This window comes from Erythrolamprus reginae, chromosome 5 (assembly GCF_031021105.1).
Source record: "Erythrolamprus reginae isolate rEryReg1 chromosome 5, rEryReg1.hap1, whole genome shotgun sequence".
Lineage (NCBI taxonomy): Eukaryota > Metazoa > Chordata > Lepidosauria > Squamata > Dipsadidae > Erythrolamprus > Erythrolamprus reginae.
The window spans coordinates 62,974,972-62,993,260 of NC_091954.1; the positions used below are offsets into that span (position 1 = coordinate 62,974,972).

At 40.8% G+C, this 18,289-nt stretch overlaps 1 protein-coding gene across 5 annotated transcripts in view; it reads left to right on the plus strand.

Moving 5' to 3' along the window:
• The window catches only part of SH3PXD2A (SH3 and PX domains 2A), a 303,341-nt gene that overhangs the window by 152,518 nt on the left and 132,534 nt on the right, over positions 1 to 18,289 (plus strand). For all 5 annotated transcript variants that reach the window (XM_070752797.1, XM_070752799.1, XM_070752798.1 and 2 more), the window contains one exon: positions 12,600 to 12,628. In XM_070752797.1, coding sequence (XP_070608898.1) covers positions 12,600 to 12,628 — 29 coding nt within the window. The remainder of the gene's footprint in view (positions 1 to 12,599; positions 12,629 to 18,289) is intronic.

An 18,289-nucleotide genomic window follows, 5' to 3' on the forward strand; every position in this document is an offset into this window, starting at 1 on the left:
TTTGGATGCATAGAAAAGTAAATGACTAAATAGATATGTGAGAAGAATAACGAGACTGCAAACCTTGCTGATTGTATAAATGTCCTGTTTACCAACATCCAATTAGATATCAGAGAATGGCAGTAATTCTGTTTCTCATATATTTTATGATTTTGTAAGTGAGATGGAGGGGTGAGAAGACATGGTGTCATTTCAGATAAAAATAGGCTCTTTGTCTTGCAGAACCAGGAAGCCTGATAAATTCAAAATTCCTTTTCAAATGATGAACAATACATTTTTTTAATATTGTCCAATCGAATACTTATAATACTAGTCAGATGTCATTAGAGTCAGTATTTCTGTGTGGGATGTACCACATACAGTGGTACCTCTACCTAAGAATGCATCTGCTTACATATTTTCTAGATAAGAACCGTGTGTTCAAGATTTTTTTGCCTCAAGAACCATTTTCCACTTACAAACCCTAGCCTCCAAAACTGTAACCAGAAAAGGCAAGGAGAAGCCTCCATGGGGCCTCTCTAGGAGTCTCCTGGAAGGAAACAGGGCCTCCACCCTTTCTATGGTTTCCCCAATCGCACACATTATTTGCTTTTACATTGATTCCTATGGGAAAAATTGCTTCTTCTTACAACCTTTCTACTTAAGAACCTGGTCACCGAATTAAGTTCGTAAGTAGAGGTACCATTGTACTTTGAATCACAAAAACATTTTGACAAGTAATGAAAGTACAGTGATACCTCGTCTAACGAACACCTCTTCATACAAACTTTTTGAGATACGAACCCGGTGTTTAAGATTTGTTTGCCTCTTCTTAAGAACCATTTTCACCTTACGAACCCGAGCCCGGGTACATATGCTCTCTTACTGCGCGTGCGCTCTCTTACTGCTGCAGGGATTCCCTGCCTTGTGACTGCCACCACCGGGATTTCCCATTTGTTTACCCGCCTCCTTTTGCTTGCACCTGCAGTCCCGAGGCAGGTAACGCTGGAGCTACCCTTCTAGCCTTCCGCTGTCACTTTCCCTTCTAGCCTTCCGCTTCCTCTGCTCCCCGCAGCTGCCCCATCCCACTACCAAAATCCCCCCTAATGTACTGCTTCCTTTGCTCCATCTCGCTGCTAGAATCACCCCTCCAAAAGCTTCCTACACCCCAAATCGCCTCCAAAATCGATCCCCCAAAACTTCCTAGACTGCTCCAAATTGCTTCCAAAATCACCCCTCCAAAAGTTTTCTATACCGCCCCAAATTGCCTCTAAAATTGCTCCCCCAAAAGCTTCCTACACCACTCCAAATTGCTCCCAAAATCACCCCTCCAAAAGCTTCCTACACCACTCCAAATCGCCTCCAAAATCGCTCCCTCAAAAGCTTCCTACATCGCTCCCAATTGCTCCCAAAATCATCGCTCCCCCAAAAGCTTCCTACACCACTCCAAATTGCTCCTAAAATCACCCTTCCAGATGCTCCCTATGCCACCCCAAATTGCCTCCAAAATCGCTCCCCCAAAATCTTCCTATGCCACCCCAAATTGCTTCCAAAGTCTTCCAAAATCACCTCTCCTTTCAAAATGCCTCATTTCTCCTTGCTGCCTTTTTTCACTCCATTTGCCTTCGTTAGGACCTCAATTTGGGGTGGCATAGGAAGTGGCTGGAGGAGTGATTTTAGGAGCGATTTTCGGCAACGTAGGAAGGTTTTGGAAGGGCGATTTGGAGCAACGTAGGAAGGGTTTGGAGGGGTGATTTTGGGAGCAATTTGGAGCAACGTAGGAAGGTTTTGGAGGGGCGATTTGGGGCAACATAGGAAGGTTTTGGAGGGGCGATTTTAGGAGCGATTTGAGGCAAGTTGGAAAGTTTTGGAGGGACGATTTTAGGAATGATTTCGGGCAATGTAAGAAGCTTTGGGAGGAGTGATTTTGGGAAAGATTTGGGGCAGTGTAGGAAGCATCTGGAGGGATGATTTTGGGAGCAATTTGGGGTGGCGTAGGAAGCGTTTGGAGGGATGATTTTGGGAGCAATTTGGGGTGGCGTTAGCCTTCATTAGGACCTCCATTCCTCGCTTCTCCTTGCTGTCCATCTCCCCTCCGTTAGCCTTCACTTTGTCTGCCCGTCGCTTTTTTTTAAGCCATAAAGTTTGGATTTTCCTAATGGGTTTTTACACATTATTCGCTTTTACAGTGATTCCAATGGGAAACATTGTTTCATCTTACGAACATTTCTACTTAAGAGCCTCATCACAGAATGAATTAAGTTCGTAAGATGAGGTACCACTGTACTTTAAACTTCAGTTCATAAGGCACAACCAGCAGTAAATAATTTGTTTGGTTTTGTCAATATTTTTGGGTGAACATATAAATCAATAGATTTTAGTGTTATATATCAATTACTCAGGGCTGGATTAAAGCTAATTGATACCCTAAGTATAGCCCCTCAATAAAAGCAAAGCTTTATGCCATGAGAAGGGAAATAAAAATGATACCTACTATAATGACCCTTTCAAACCAATCTTTCAAGCTTTAATCATTCACCATGCCAAAGAAAATACTTTTTAACAATGCAGATTAAAGTCAAACATGGCAATAAATTCACTGCCAACTGTGGCAGTGAATTACCGTAGTTAAAAGCATGATAGCTAGGTGAAAAAATAACTCCTTGGTGCCCTCTTTCCATTGGTGACCTAAGCACATATTTATTTTTCGTAACAGTTAATCCAGGCTAAAATCAACCACATGTAATTTATTTAATAAGTCAGGAGCTAGGACTTATTTCAGGAATCACTTTCTCAGAAGTTTAAATTTGTTGGTAGATATTTCTAGCAGCTATAAAAACCCCTTTATATTGGAAGCATTCATTTAAAGTTAGCTTAAACTATAACAAATCTTTTTATTAAACATATTCAAATAATATACTGGTACCTCTACTTAAGAACTTTTCTAGATAAGAACTGGGTGTTCAAGATTTTTTTGCCTGTTCTTAAGGACAATTTTCTACTTAAGAACCAGGAAATTTGAGAGCGGCACGAAGGCTCGGCCAGTTTCCTGCCATTCTCCCTTTAATCCCAGCCATCTCAGGCTTTTCTGGGTTGCAAGAGGAGCCTTTTGGGGGTGCTTAAGAAGGCTTTGGCAGCCCAGAGCAAACGGAGCATTTTCCTTTCTCTGGGCGCTTGGAGTAGGAATAAACCTCTGCCAGCGCCCAGAGAAAAGAAACGCTTCATTCGCTCTGGGCAGCCCAGAGTGAACAGAGCGTTTTCCTTTCTCTGGGCGCCACCTCAGAGTCCCTCTTTTTTTTTTTAAGCCTTAAAGTTTTGGATTTTTTTGATTCCCCTCACCTCTCCTTCTTTCTTTGGCAACAACTGTCCTCCTCCTCTTCTTCCTCCTCCTCCCCTCACCCAAATTCTGAACTTTTATTTCTTTCCTAATGGGTTTGCACACATTATTTGCTTTTACATTGATTCCTATGGGAAATATTGCTTCTACTTACAAACTTTTCTACTTAAGAACCTGGTCACAGAACAAATTAAGTTCTTAAGTAGAGGTACCACTGTATATTGTTTCTGATCATATTTCAAACAAGAAAATTCAAGAAAACAGTGTCCTTCAGGATTATGCTTTTTGTCTTTTTTGTCATTATTTACATTCAATGAAAACTATCTTCAAGAAAAGACTCAGGAATCATTAGGGCAAGCTCATCAGAGGTGGTATTCAAACAGTTTGGTCTAGTTGAACTGGTAGTGGCAATTTGGACTGGTTCGCTGAACCAGTAAGTACTGGTCATCTGGCGGGACCCAGGAGAAGAGCCTTCTCTGTGGCAGCCCCGACCCTCTGGAACCAGTTCCCCCTGGAGATTAGGGTTGCCCCCACCCTCCTTGCCTTTCGTAAACTTCTTAAAACTCACTTCTGCCGTCAGGCATGGGGGAATTGAGACATCTTCCCCAGGTCCAGTTCGGTCCAGTTGAACTGGTAGTGGCAATTTGGACTGGTTCGCTGAACCAGTAAGTACCACTTCTGGATAGTTCCACTCCCACCCGTTTGTCCACCCACTCACCCATCCTCTTGATGCTCACCCCACCCATCCCTGCTTTGTGTATGTTGCCTTCACCAAGAGGCCTAGCTAATCCCCTTGCCCACTGTCTCTGCGACTCAACTGCTCTGCTCAGCTCCCACTTTACCTTAGGTCTGGGTCCGGAGCCCAAGGATGCGCCATTCCCTGATGACCTCAAGGAAGGAAAACAGAGTGACGTGTGGCGAAGGGAGAATGGGCGGCATGTAGGAGGAGGCCTTTGACAGATTCTGTGTTTAGCGATCTCAACCCTGAGCAGAAAATAATAGGTAGAAAAATTCTGCAATATCTGCAAGTTGAAAAATATTTAATACTGGGTTATGTGGGCGTGGCTTGGTGTAGATCATGTGACTGGGCATGGCCAACTCCGTGTCACTCACAACAAGGTGCCACCCCATCAATCCAGGCCCGCTGAGCTACACACACAAAACCGGTAGTAGAAAAATTTGAATCCCACCACTGAAGCACACCCTTATGAAAGCCATAATTACAAAAATGTCTTTGCAAAATAGGTTGTTTTGTAGGATCTGTCTTTCATGAGATTAATAAAAAATTCAATTTCTCTTTGCATGTTAAAAATACAAACCAAGAAGATAAACAAAGCAAAACTAAACCAGATGGAAGATATAATTCTTAAGTAAGATTGTCTTTTTTGTCTGCTGCAGTTTTGTGCTTCATCTTTCCAAGAAAAAGCTGGCAGTAAACATCAATGTTGCATATCCCAATGTTGGATGACCTTTTCAGGAGGAAGTCATATGTTTTTAATTGATCATCATGGTCTCCCGAAGCCTTCTGTTTTGTTTCTTACTAGTCCCTGCTTTCTCCAAGAGGCATGGAGCCATGTGTGTGTTTGTGTGGTATATGTAAGGTATCATATACAGTGGTACCTCATGATACGAACTTAATTGGTTCTAGGAGGAGGTTCGTAAGGTGAAACAATGTTTCCCATAGGAATCAATGTAAAAGCAAATAATGCGTGCAAATCCTTCCCAAACTTTAGAAGGGAGGGGAACAGAGGGCAGGGAGGAGCAGCTAAAGGGGGCAGGTGGAAGAAGCAAGGCTAGGCTAAAGGGTAAGTGGGAAGGAAGAAAGGCAAGGGGGGCGTCCCTCCCTTTTCCTTCTTCAAAAGACACCCTTTCAGTGCCTCTGCAAGCACGCTGTTCTATTTTTTTACATGCAAACATTTCCCCTCCAAGCGGCCCCTCCCTTTTCTTTCTTCAAAAAAGGGGGAAAAAAGAAACCCCCTTCATCCCAGCAGCAGCTGCTTGGGTTCATAAGGTGAAAATAGTTCGGAAGAAGAGGCAAAAAAATCTTAAACACCAGGTTCGTATCTCGAAAAGATCGTATGATGAGGGGTTCGTATCATGAGGTACCACTGTATAATAGTCTAATGCAGTGTTTCCCAACCGTGGCAACTTGAAGATATTTGGACTTCAACTCCCAGCTGGCTGGGGAATTCTGGGAGTTGAAGTCCAAATATCTTCAAGTTGCCAAGGTTGGGAAACACTGGTCTAATGTAATGAACCAATCAAGCCCTTATTTAGAAAAGTAATAAAGTTCCAGAGATGAAAAAGAAATCAAAATAAAAATGTAGCCTCAGACATATTTCACAGCAGGGATATCCAGTGGTGGGATTCAAATAATTTAACAACCAGTTCTCTTCCCTAAGAAACGGCTGGGTAGGTGTGGCTGGGTGGTCATGTGATTGAGTGGATGTGGCCAACTCAAATTCACTCACATCAAGGGCCTCCTCACCACTCCAGCCTCTATTATATTATAGCTGCTCTGCAGGGTTGCAAGGGAATCAGTTGAGCAGACCTGCTTGGAAATCCTGGAGAATGAGCAGATATTCTACAACTCAGAGGCAAGGACTTCAACTAACCAAATTTCCCAGCTAACACTGGAGCCCACATATCTTTAAAAGGCCAGAGCTTAGGCGACAGAGCTGAGCTGTTTCCTAGAAGTCTTCTTTGCTTCTTTATTGTACTGTTGTAATGTCAGTGGCAATAGCCCATCCAGACCCTACAGTATGTACTGTACAATGTACTGTAAATCATTGGAATTAAGCGAATCGGGCAGTGGCTGAGTGAATGGCTTCTCCCATTTGCTTGCAAGAAAATAAATGTGAAGGGTGCAAATGGCAATCACGTGACCCAGGGCACTGTAATCATCATAAATACAAGCTGATGTCCAAGCACCTAAATTTCGATCATGTGACCATAGGAATGCTGCAAGGGCAAGACTGGTTGTATTCACTTTCCTCAATGCTGTTGTAACTTCACATGCTCACTAAACACATGGTTGTAAATCGAGGACTGTTTCTTTCTTTTATGTACATATTTTAATTATTTCACCTATTTAACACTTTGCGTAATTAAATAATGACTGAAAACTTCATGTTACAAAAATTATATAATAATAATAATAATAATAATAATAATAATAATAATAATAATAATAATTTGTATGCCACCCCTCTCCAAAGACTCGGATATTCAGAGGATATGGCATCCTCTGATACAAATTAGTTCTGAATAGAGTAGAACTTATTTCTAAGTAAATATTCATAAGACCAGACTCTATGACAGGGGTCTCCAACCTTGACAATTTTAAGACTTGTGGATTTCAACTCCCAGAATTCCTCAGCCAGCAAAGCTTCTGTGAGTTGAAGTCCACAAGTCTTCCAGGGTTGGAAAGCCCTGCTCTATGATACTTAAACAGATCTAAATCAAATTATAAGTCCAACTATTGGACTTATTTGTAGACAGTGAAACCCCGGTTGTTTGGCAACGACTGATGTTTTATTTATTTATTTATTTATTTATTCATTTATCCCTTGTATAATGCTGCTAACTATTCAGTTCTATCTCTCTGTTCTGAGTAAGAGTCTCTGTTTTGAGTAAGAGTCCTGGGGCAGCATAGTTGGAGGCATACATACATGCACAGACTTAAGACTGCTATTATCCCTATGTGTAAACCCTGGGGTTTTATGCACTTTCCCATTAGGCCATCTTCTTCTAGTGCACATGGAATCAAATCCCTGTTTATGAACAGTAAGGTACCAAATAGCACAGTGATGGCGAACCTATGGCACGGGTTCCGCAGAAGGCACGTGGAGCCATATCTGTTGGCACGCGAGCTGTTGCCCTAGCTCAGCTCCAACATGCACGTGTGTGCTGCCCAGCTGATTTTTGGCCCACACAGAGGCTATGGGAGGGTGTCTTTGTTTTCCAGAGAGCCCCTGGGGGATGGGGGAAGGGCATTTTTACCCTCCTCCAGCTCCAGTGAAGCTTTGGAGCCTGGTGAGGGTGGAACACGAGCCTACTAGAAGTTGGAAAACAGGCTGTTTCCAGCCTCCAGAAGGTCTCCGGGGGTGGGGAAGCTGTTTTCACCCTCCCCAGCCATTGAATTATGGGTTTGGGCACTTGCACATAGTTGATAGCACATAAGCATGCTCTTTTGGCACCCGAGGGAAAAAAGGTTCGCCATCACTGATATAGCATATGGCTGAAGTTGACACACTGCAACCTCAAGACTATTTATCAAGCCACTGATTTGCTTGGGAGTTTTAGGCAAAAGGTTATTTATTTGGCTCTTGGGTTTTTTTAATATTTGTAGAAACAAGGTTATATACCAGAGTAGATGAATATAGCTGACTGCAGACTAGAGCTTGCTGCAGTGTATACTTCTGATCTATTCCTTTGTTTTCCAAGACAAACCAATGAAATTGAAGGAAGAAATATTCTATTCATTTCCTGATCTAAATCGCTGCATTGTGGACCCTCTTCAATCTGTCCCTTCACAATCTGGGTTGAGTTTTTCCTTAGATTGAGAATGGTTCCCATTGTATGGTATATTGAGCCCGAGAGCTCCAAATTCCTTGCCTCGAGCAAAAGAAACACATGAGACAGACCGCATTTTTTTCAGATATTCTCTCTTTATTTCAGAAAGTGCAAAATGAAAACTCTCATTAGGAGAAGGATATGCATATAACCCTAAAGCATGATACCCTCCTGGCGTGCCTGCATAATGTCTCATTAAGGTTCCAGTGCAATTTATTTATTATTATTATTTATTAGATTTGTATTCCGCCCCTCTCCAAAGACTCGGGGCAGCTCACAACAATAATAAAACAATGTACAAAGAACAAATCTAATATTTAAAAAATATCTAAAAACCCATTATTTAAAAAAACATACAACACAATCATACTATACATAAAACTATATCTTAAATGAAAATGAAAATATAAGGTTCACATACAGGCCACTCCACACACTACATGTTAAAAGTTATCTCCTCCATATCTCCACATCTGAGAGCCAATTAAATCTGATTTTTTTTTTAAAAAAATCATAAATAGAAATAATCTACCATCCATTACATTTAACATTTCTCACTTATACCCTACTTTGAATAATCATCATGTTCCATTTTTCTACAACTGTTTCATACAGACAAGCTGTGAGCTTTGAATATAAACAGCTATAGCTTTTGTTATATGTTAACTGTCCAGCGTGTAGAGATGTTTGGAATACTGTGTTCAGTTCTAGAGACCTCACCTACAAAAAAATATTGACAAAATTGAACGGGTCCAAAGGCGGGCTACAAGAATGGTGGAAGGTCGTAAGCATAAAACATATCAGGAAAGACTTCATGAACTCAATCTGTATAGTCTGGAGGACAGAAGGAAAAGGGACATGATCGAAACATTTAAATATGTTAAAGGGTTAAATAAGGTCCAGGAGGGAAGTGGGTTTAATAGGAAAGTGAACACAAGAACAAGGGGACACAATCTGAAGTTAGTTGGGGGAAAGATCAAAAGCAACATGAGAAAATATTATTTTACTGAAAGAGTAGTAGATCCTTGGAACAAACTTCCAGCAGATGTGGTAGATAAATCCACAGTAACTGAATTTAAACATGCCTGGGATAAACATATATCCATCCTAAGATAAAATACAGAAAATAGTATAAGGGCAGACTGGATGGACCATGAGGTCTTTTTCTGCCGTCAGACTTCTATGTTTCTATGTTATACGAGGGTCGCCCAGAAAGTAATGCACCATATTTTTTTTCTTCAACAATTATTTATTGAACACAATGAAACTTATACACAAGAAACAATGATGTTTCTTCTATACTCCCTATTTTTCCATGTAATCTCTGTCCCGTTCTATGGCCTTCCTCCAGCGAGATGCCCTGTTGGTATGACTCCTTGTTCTGGTCATGAAGACTTGGAGCTCTGTCGAACCATCTTCTAATGTGCCCAATGACTAACCGTACTTCTGTCAACTGCAGATTCTCCATAAACTGTACACAAATGTTTGTGAATGTTCCCAACAATTTCTTTCTCCACAGTGAAAATTCAATGACAACATGCTGCTTGTAACGTACATCACTTACAGATGCTATTTCGAATCACTGCTGCAGCTACACTTTCTGTCTGAAGAAACCCAAAATTTTCACATGTACTCCTGACAATTCAAATAATGTACAGTGTTCCCTCGATTTTTGCGGGTTCGAACTTCGCGAAAAGTCTATATCACGTTTTTTCAAAAATATTAATTAAAGAATACTTTGCGGTTTCCCCCCCTATACCACGGTTTTTCCTGCCCGATAACATCATATGACCAAACTTTCATCCACCTTTAATAAATATTTTTAAAAATAAACTTTAATAAATAAACATGGCGAGTAATAATCTAAATGGTTGCTAAGGGAATGGGAAATTGTAATTTAGGGGTTTAAAGTGTTAAGGGAAGGCTTCATAGTAAAAAATAGTGTATTTACTTCCACATCTCTACTTTGCGGAAATTCGACTTTCGCAGGCGGTCTCGGAACACATCCCCTGCGAAAATTGATGGAACGCTATATGTCTAAAGTTTTGCATTCATACCATTACTGTAGGCTGAGAAAAAAATATGGTGCATTCCTTTCTGGGTGACCCTCATAGATCATATGGATTTCTACAATTGTAGTTTTAATGAATCTGAATGTTGGTAAAAAACTAGACAATCTTTGACATGTTTTAAAAATATTTCCTTACCTAAACAGAAAAAGAATGACTAAGGGCAAAAAAGCAACGGGAGCAGGCAGGGGTGGGCTGCTGCCCGGATGGGGGGAATGCAGTGGGGTAGCGAAAATGGAGGTCCACCCCAGAGCACCTAATTTGCAGTAAAAGAAAACGTGGGTTTTCCTGCATAAGCCAGGTAGCCCTTCACTAGGAACAGGAGTGACTTCCAACTTCCTGCCAGCTTGACCACAACTAACCACGTTCTGGCAGCCAGTGGTGGAACCAGTTTACCTAGAGAGTCAGGACTGATCTACTGAGATGTAGTGGCCATAGTAGGGGCCAGTGTATCTTGCGTCTGGAAAGCTAGGACAAGATCAGTCTACTGAACTGGTGGCAGCATTGCAACAATCACAAATTTTCCAAATCACATTTTGGATGCATTCTGTAAGTTAGCTCATTTGAAGTACCGTGAAACAAATATTGTTGTCCAACAATGTTTATTTTCGCAAGTTACTCTACTCTTTCGCCATCACTCTGCTAAACAAATAATTCCCTCAACACTATCAGACTTTTTTTTACTAAATCTGCACTTCTATTCTACTAGTTTTCTCATCATTCCTATCATCCTTTTCCTCCCACTTAGGACTGTATGACTGTAACTCGTTGCTTGTATCCTAAGATTTTTATTAATATTGATTGTTTCTTCATTGCTTATTTGACCCCTATGACAATCATTAAGTGTTGTACCACATGATTCTTGACAAATGTATCTTTTTCTTTTATGTACGCTGAGAGCATATGCACCAAGACAAATTCCTTGTGTGTCCAATCACACTTGGCCAATAAAATTCTGTTCTATTCTATTCTCTATTCTAAAAGTTACAATCAAAATAATTTTAGTAGTATATAAGCAAAGAGAAAAGCCTTCTGATTTCCTCCATCCCCTAGCTACTCCTCTAGCAGAAGAAGCTTCATAGTTAAGGCTGAAAAAGAATATTTAGCTAACATTTATTTTTAAACTAGATAGGAAAGCAGATCTTAGCTTCATTGTTGAAGACTCTACCAAAAATAGCAATAATACTTAGACATATATTGATCCATAGTGCTTTACACTCTAAGCGATTTACAATGTCAGCATATTGTCTCCAACAATCTGGATCCTCATTTTACTGATCTCAGAAGGATGGAAGCTTGGGCTGATTAGGATCAAACTCCAGGCTGTGCGCAGAGAAGTAGCCTGCAATACAAATAGCCTGCCTTGCATTTAAGTATGGAGGTTACTCTGTTTCAGATCTTATTGCTAATGCATAGGCTTACTTAAACCCAATGGAACTTTAAACTGAATATATTAATACAGGATTGTATTTAGATGACTTTAATTTAACTATACATCACATTTTCTCCCATTTCACATTACTTTTTGTAATATGGTATATAAGCCATTTCACTTACCGGAATGGAGTAATTAATTTTCAAATATTATTACTAACATTAACATTCGTATCAAGCTCACATTGTTTTCAGAGGCTGTGAGTCATTTACACATTTAATTCAGTGTTGAAAAATTTACCTAGATTCATCTAAAAGTCAATAACAGGCGGGGGGAAAGAAATCCTAGGAAACATTTTTTAAAAGGCCACATTTATTTCTTGTGGAAAAGGACTTTATAAAAGAATAAACTCTTGATATGCATTGATTTTTAAAAATTGTACCCGTGAATCATTCTTCACGGTTACACAAAAATTAGCCATTTTTATTAAAAGAACCAGACATGAGATAGTGCTATTTAAAAAAAATATTTTGTTCTATTAGAAATACAAGAGATTTTTCTTAAGGACTAACCATGCTGTTCTGCACCATGTGATATTCTGATAAGCGTGATCGTTCTTTCTTAAAGGGTGCCTTGTCAAAAGAACTGGCTTGCTCTAGCTTTCATTTTGCCAATGAGGAAAGAAAAATCATCCCCAGTATTTGTTCTTATGTGAAAGAAGCCAGAGTAGTTTTTCTCTTTTAATACAGGCAAGTGTTAGGAGAGATAACGAGAAGGAGCTGCCGGCAATGCAGATGGCAAACAGCTTTTGAAACCAGATGATCTTGAGCATCACAAAATGCTGCCTAAGCAAAACGTAGGGACTTTACAGAGAATAGCCAGTGCCTTTGAGTTGGAGGAGAACAATAAGGAGTTAAGAGTCAGCAACAGCTCTACCAGAAGCTTGTTTAAAGAGAGGAGAGGAAAGAATTGATATTCTCTCTCTCCCCCTTCGTTTGCCTGGATGGTCTGGTCTCTCTGATAGATCACATGGGCTTTCTTATACTCAATTGCTTCAGAGCACCAGCAGCTGCTGCTGCTGATCTAGGAAACTACATCGCGGCTGTTTAAGTGTGTCAATGCCTTATGGTCCCCAGCTCCAATTTAAAACAGAAGGACCCTACAATGTATCTCTGAATAAGCCGATAGGAGCCTGGGACCTCAGCGTCCCCTCCCCTATGCTCCAGGATCTAACCATGTCTATCTGTTGTTGCCTTTTTTTCAGGGATTATGGATCCTCAAAAAGGAAATCAGGTAAGAGAGCTTATTCTTTTTTTACACATAAATTACTTGTTTTTGAATGGGAAATAGGATATATGCAAGCTTTTTTTAAAAAAAAAAAGTCTGATGTTTGAAATGCACTTGCTGCAATGGGGAAAGGAGTTACTAAAATTTATAATTAAATAGATATTTCCTGTTACATATATAAACCTCCCTGTTTCCAACTTATTGAACTGATATTCTATTGTATAAAAAGCATTCATCGGATTGTTTGACGTTTTGCAGTACTGTAAATTTGATTACACTAGAATCTGTTTGAAAGCAAGATAATCTAATCTTCCCTCTCATATATCATGGCCCAGCCTTACAAACTGAAATAGTTTGCTGTGGATTTAGTAACTGAATGAGACAAGTTCACATGTTACTATCAAGTATTCGTGTTTTCTGAACAGAACTGGACCAAGATATCCTGTTGTGGGGGCAATGGGTTTGAAATAGCTACTATAGCACTGCAGAGGTTAATTAATAGCTACTAAACTACTGCAAAGGTTAATTAATAATATACAGTTAAATAATATTTGGCAACAAACCAGAACCAACAAATTCCCTAATGTTTGTCTTCTTATAGGGATAACCATAAGAATAATTATTAGTTATTCCACTGTGACACTTGAAATACATTGATTGGAGTAATCATCCAACTCTGCTTTAAGGATTGAACCTGATTTGTTTGAGGGATCAATAGAGAAGCCAAGAATGCTTCGCATATCTTTACATACTTTAGAGAACCAACATGAATGGAATAAATAGCTATGCAGTTGTAAAAAGGATGAGAAGACATAGCTAAGCAGTTAAATATTGCTGTTGCATCCATATAGGGAGTGACCCTCTTATAAGGAGTCATCATCTGAGGAGGCCATATTGAATTATTGGGATTTATTTCTAAATAGCATGTACACTTCATTTGCAAATATAATTATTCCTGATGCCTCTGCCAAGATTATGTGTGAAGTAAATTCTGTTTTGGAATTTCCCTTTTAAATAGTTATTATTATTATTATTATTATTATTATTATTATTATTATTATTATTATTATTATTATTTATTAGACTTGTATGCCACCCCTCTCCGAGGATCCAGAGCGACCTGGAGTTGCAGGGCAGGCAGAAAATCACAGATGCAGCTTAACTTAGAAATGCAATCATAGATAAATGCGTACAGTACTAATATATTTCTCCCATAGACTGCATACACACAAGTATCAATAATAATGTAATTTCATTTTGAGTTATTCTGAGTGCACTTACAAGTTGAGCAAGTGTGGGTTCCAGTTTTTTTTACTACCAGTCTGTGGGCATGGTTTAGTTTGTGGGCATGGCTTGATGGTCATGTGACTGTAGGCATGGCTTTGTGGTCATGTGACTGGGTGACTGGGTAGGAGTGGTTTGGCAGGCATGTGACTGGTTGGGAGTGGCTTTAAGGTCATGTGACTGGGTGGGGTTGCTGGGTGATCTTGTAGCTGGGTGGTCATGAATGGATGGGCATGACCAACTTGATGTCACTCACATCAAGGGTTAGGGTTATGGTGCCTGGACCTTCCTCACCTCAAAGGCCTCAACGAGATATTTCCATATTTACTTTTCTATAATTTCATTCAATATTTCCAAGCTCAATTACTTTTCAGGCACTTAGCATTTACTATTATTAACTTTCATCAATCCTCTACATTTCCAATGCAAATTCATAAAACCATACAGTACATATCATGAACCCCTTATTTATCCTATGTATCTTCCATTAATTTTACCTATGTAATTCTATATAGTTCTAAAATTCTAATCCAATTTTATGAATTAATACATCCTAATATTAAACAACACCTAAATATATCTTTTACCATCAAGAAACCATGTTAACCATGATAAAACTTTGTTTTTATCTTCTTTGTTAATCAAACTAATTTATGAGTGGAAATACAAAGGTATATTTGCTCCCAACTAGTATACAGTATTATGTTCACAGAAGGCTTCATTTTAACAGAAGGCTACAATTGTTTGGATGTTTCTTTGGCTATAAATGCCAACCAGCAGTGGAATATATTAAATATCTTGCTAAATATCTGTCCAGTCACTAAAGTATCATACATTTGCTGATTCCTCTAGTTCAAAGTTTCAAAATGTATATTAGGATATTACTTAATGTTCAATTTTATAAGAGTTCTGTTTTAATTAAGAGAATTGTCTGAGACAGCTTATTTACAATGTAAATAAGAGGCTGCCACAAAGAAGGGGGAGTCAAGTTATTCTCCAGAGCACCTGTAGGACAAGAAACAGTGGGTGGAAACTAATCAAGGAGAGAAGCAACTTAGAAGCAAGGAGTGAATGTGAGAACAATTAATCCATGGAACTATTTGCCTCTAGAAGTTGTGAATGCTCAAACACTGGAAGTTTTAAAGAAGATGTTGGATACCCACTTGTCTGAAGTAGTGTAGGGTTTCCTGCCTAAGCAGGGGGTTGGACTGGAAGACCTCCAAGGTTCCTTCCATCTTGGTTGTTAGAAAATGTTTCACATTTTAAAATATATGTACAAGCCACAAGAGACATCTCTTTAGAGGAACATCTTCCCACCTTGTAGACAATGCTTCCAGAAACTGGGAATAACCATAAACAATTTATGAATGGTATGTGTGTATGTATGTGTGTTAGAAAATGGGTTTTTTAAAATGTTTTTAGTAGAAATTTAGATTTGTTATAAATTGTTTTTCACTTTGTTGTGAGCCGCCCCGAGTCTGCGGAGAGGGGCGGCATACAAATCTAAATAAATAATAATAATAAATAATAACTTATACATCTAGTATCCAATATCCAGTATCTAGTTCACAAAACACAGATCAGTTTGACATGCCTTGATTGTTAATGAATTATCTACCTTCAGTCTCTCCAGGACTTTCAGCTGACTTGCACCTAAGGAGGTTGTTTTGATTTTTTTTTGTTTTTGTTTTTTGCAAAAGCAAAACCAACATCATTTAGAAGCAATTAAAAATGCCTTCAATGAGAATTTAAAAAATACAATATCCAATTAGAAAAAGCCATACTTTTCTCTCCTTCTTTCTTCCCCGCTCCTTCCCCATGGTGGAAATCCAATCCAGTCAGTTTTAAAGTCACGCCGCATTTTGGAGTTGGAGGAAGGGGGGGAAATGAGCCGGCTGGGCTTTTCTCTCTTTCTCTCTTCCCCCTCCCTCCCCAGGGTGGAAAAAAAAGCGGGATATTTTTTAAATGGAGCGAGAGGCAGATCAAATGATCAAGGTCTGGTCACCTTATTCTAATTGCCAATTCCAGCGCAGAGGTCAGACCTCCACGCTGGAATTGGAAGCTCATGGGCAGACATCTCAAATCTCCTGCGCTATAGTGCATAACTCACGTTAGAGGGAACACTGTTGCTCTGAGGGGGTCAGAGTTTCCCTCCCCAAATGGTAGATGGAATTGTCCTTGGGAAGCAGAACCAACAGCCACTTTGTCTTGTCAGGGTTGATGCCCATCCAGACCCTCACACCCTGGCACATCACTTCAACTGCTTCACTGAATTGGCACAGGGGGAAGGGGGAAAGAACATACAGCTGAGTATCATCAGTGTACTGATTGAAACTCACCTTGTGCCAATGGATGATCTTACCCAGTGGTTTCATATTAAACAGTAGGGTGGAGAGGACCGACCCCTGAGGCATCCCAGCCTAGGAGATGATCTCTCCCCCCAACACCAACTGCGACCGACCAGAGAGGTAGGAAAAGAATCACCGCAGAATGATGTTTCCCGCTCCCAACCCTTCCAGTTGGTGCAGAATGATACCATGGTAGATGGAATCGAAAGCTGCTGAGATATCAAGAAGCACCAGGAGAATGCCAACCGTAGTGCATGGAAGTGTCAGGCAAAGGGCCCCCAGTACATCTGTTAATCCAGCCGGCCATGCAACTACAAGTGTGGCATGGAAGTCACTTGTGGCTGAGAGATGGCAGCTGCCCCCCACATGGGGAGGGGGCCAGGCCTGCACTTGGAAGGGGCTGTTGCTCTCGCTGCCCTCCCTCCCTCCCTGGCTGCACACAGCCACCTGCCCTCCAAAAGAAGCCCATCTTCCATTTGCTTTTGTTTCATGGCGGGAAAAGGAAGAAAGCAGGCAGTGACAGTGGCAGGAGAGAGAATAAGAGAGATATGGTGGAGGGGTGATACAGCAGTGGGTAGACCGATGCCTGCGGGTAGGGAGGGAAGCAGGCTGGAGATCCTATCTGCAGTTTACTTATGACAATCTCCCATGTGCTCCCCTCCCTCCCTCAACCCTTCCTCTACACATCCTGCCTCCCTTGGTCTACCTGCTGATGGCCTCATCCCTCCATCAGTTCTCCCTCCCGAAGCCCTGAAGCCCTTCCCATGGGTTTTCCCCCAGCTGGCCTGGCAAGGAAGCATGTGGGAGATCTTAGCTGCATTTTACTCACATTGATCTCTCTCGTGCTCCCCTCCTTCTCTCCGCACACCCTCTGCCAGCTCTCCTGCCCACTTGCTGGCCTATGCCCTTTTACTTTATCTTTGCCAGCAGTGATGAGCAGAAGTATGCAGCTAGATTCTGCAATTAAGGACTGGGCAGAGTGAACAAATATTGGATAGGCAGGACATGCGTAGTGCAGAAAAAGTTTTTAAAATTCAAAAAGGAAAAAAGCTAAAAACAAGAAGGCAATACATACTCAGCGCCAGAAACTTGGTTTCTGCTCATGTGCAAAAGAAGAAAGATTCAGAAAAATAAAAAAAAAATATGGTGGTGCTCTCGGACCAACACTGACTAGTCCAGTTTGGTGATGTCTTTGTGATGTCACCAGTGGGTCGCTACCAGTTCAGGCAAACCAGCCTGAACCAGGATAAACCCACCTCTGAAATAGAGAAAGAGAAATCTAAACTGGAGCTTAGATATAAATTCTTGCTTATATTTTGGGACCGTGGCTTGTTATAATCTATATCCACCACATGTATTGTGTCACATTTTATCAGCAGTTTTATCTATTATTAATTTAATCCTTTTTTAATATTGGGGGGGTTTTCTAATTAATGGATGATTGGAATAGATTCAATGTTGTGCATGGAATGAATGACTGGTATGAGTGTGATGGTTGGGGTGGGTGGGAATATGGTATGGATGAGATGAGTGACAGTAGTATGAGTGATAGATTTGGCCCACCTGACACTCGGGAGACAGGAGAGGAAGGGGCATTGATCTCTGGGGTGGCAGAGGGCCGAAATATTCCTGTGTTGCTGGGGAGAGGCAGATATGGCGGGGGGTCACAGGGTTAGCCGTTCCAGCGGAACGAGAGACCATTGCTTAATAACGGTGCCTTGTTCCGGCTCTGTGAGCCCAATCTTGGGTACTGGTGATGAGTGTAACTCTGGCCCTGGGCTCAGGTTGCTGCTGCTCAATGCCAGGTCGGTGGTAAATAAAGCTCTCCTCATCCGGGATCTGATCCTGGATGAGGAGGCCGACCTGGCTTGTATTACTGAAACCTGGCTGGGCCCGGAGGGAGGTGTTCCTCTCTCTGAAATTTGCCCAGCCGGGTTTCAGATATGGCATCAACCTCGACCCCAGGGAAGGGGGGGAAGAGTGGCTATTATAGCCAGGGAGAGCCTTTGCCTGCGTAGACTCATTGCTCCGGAAA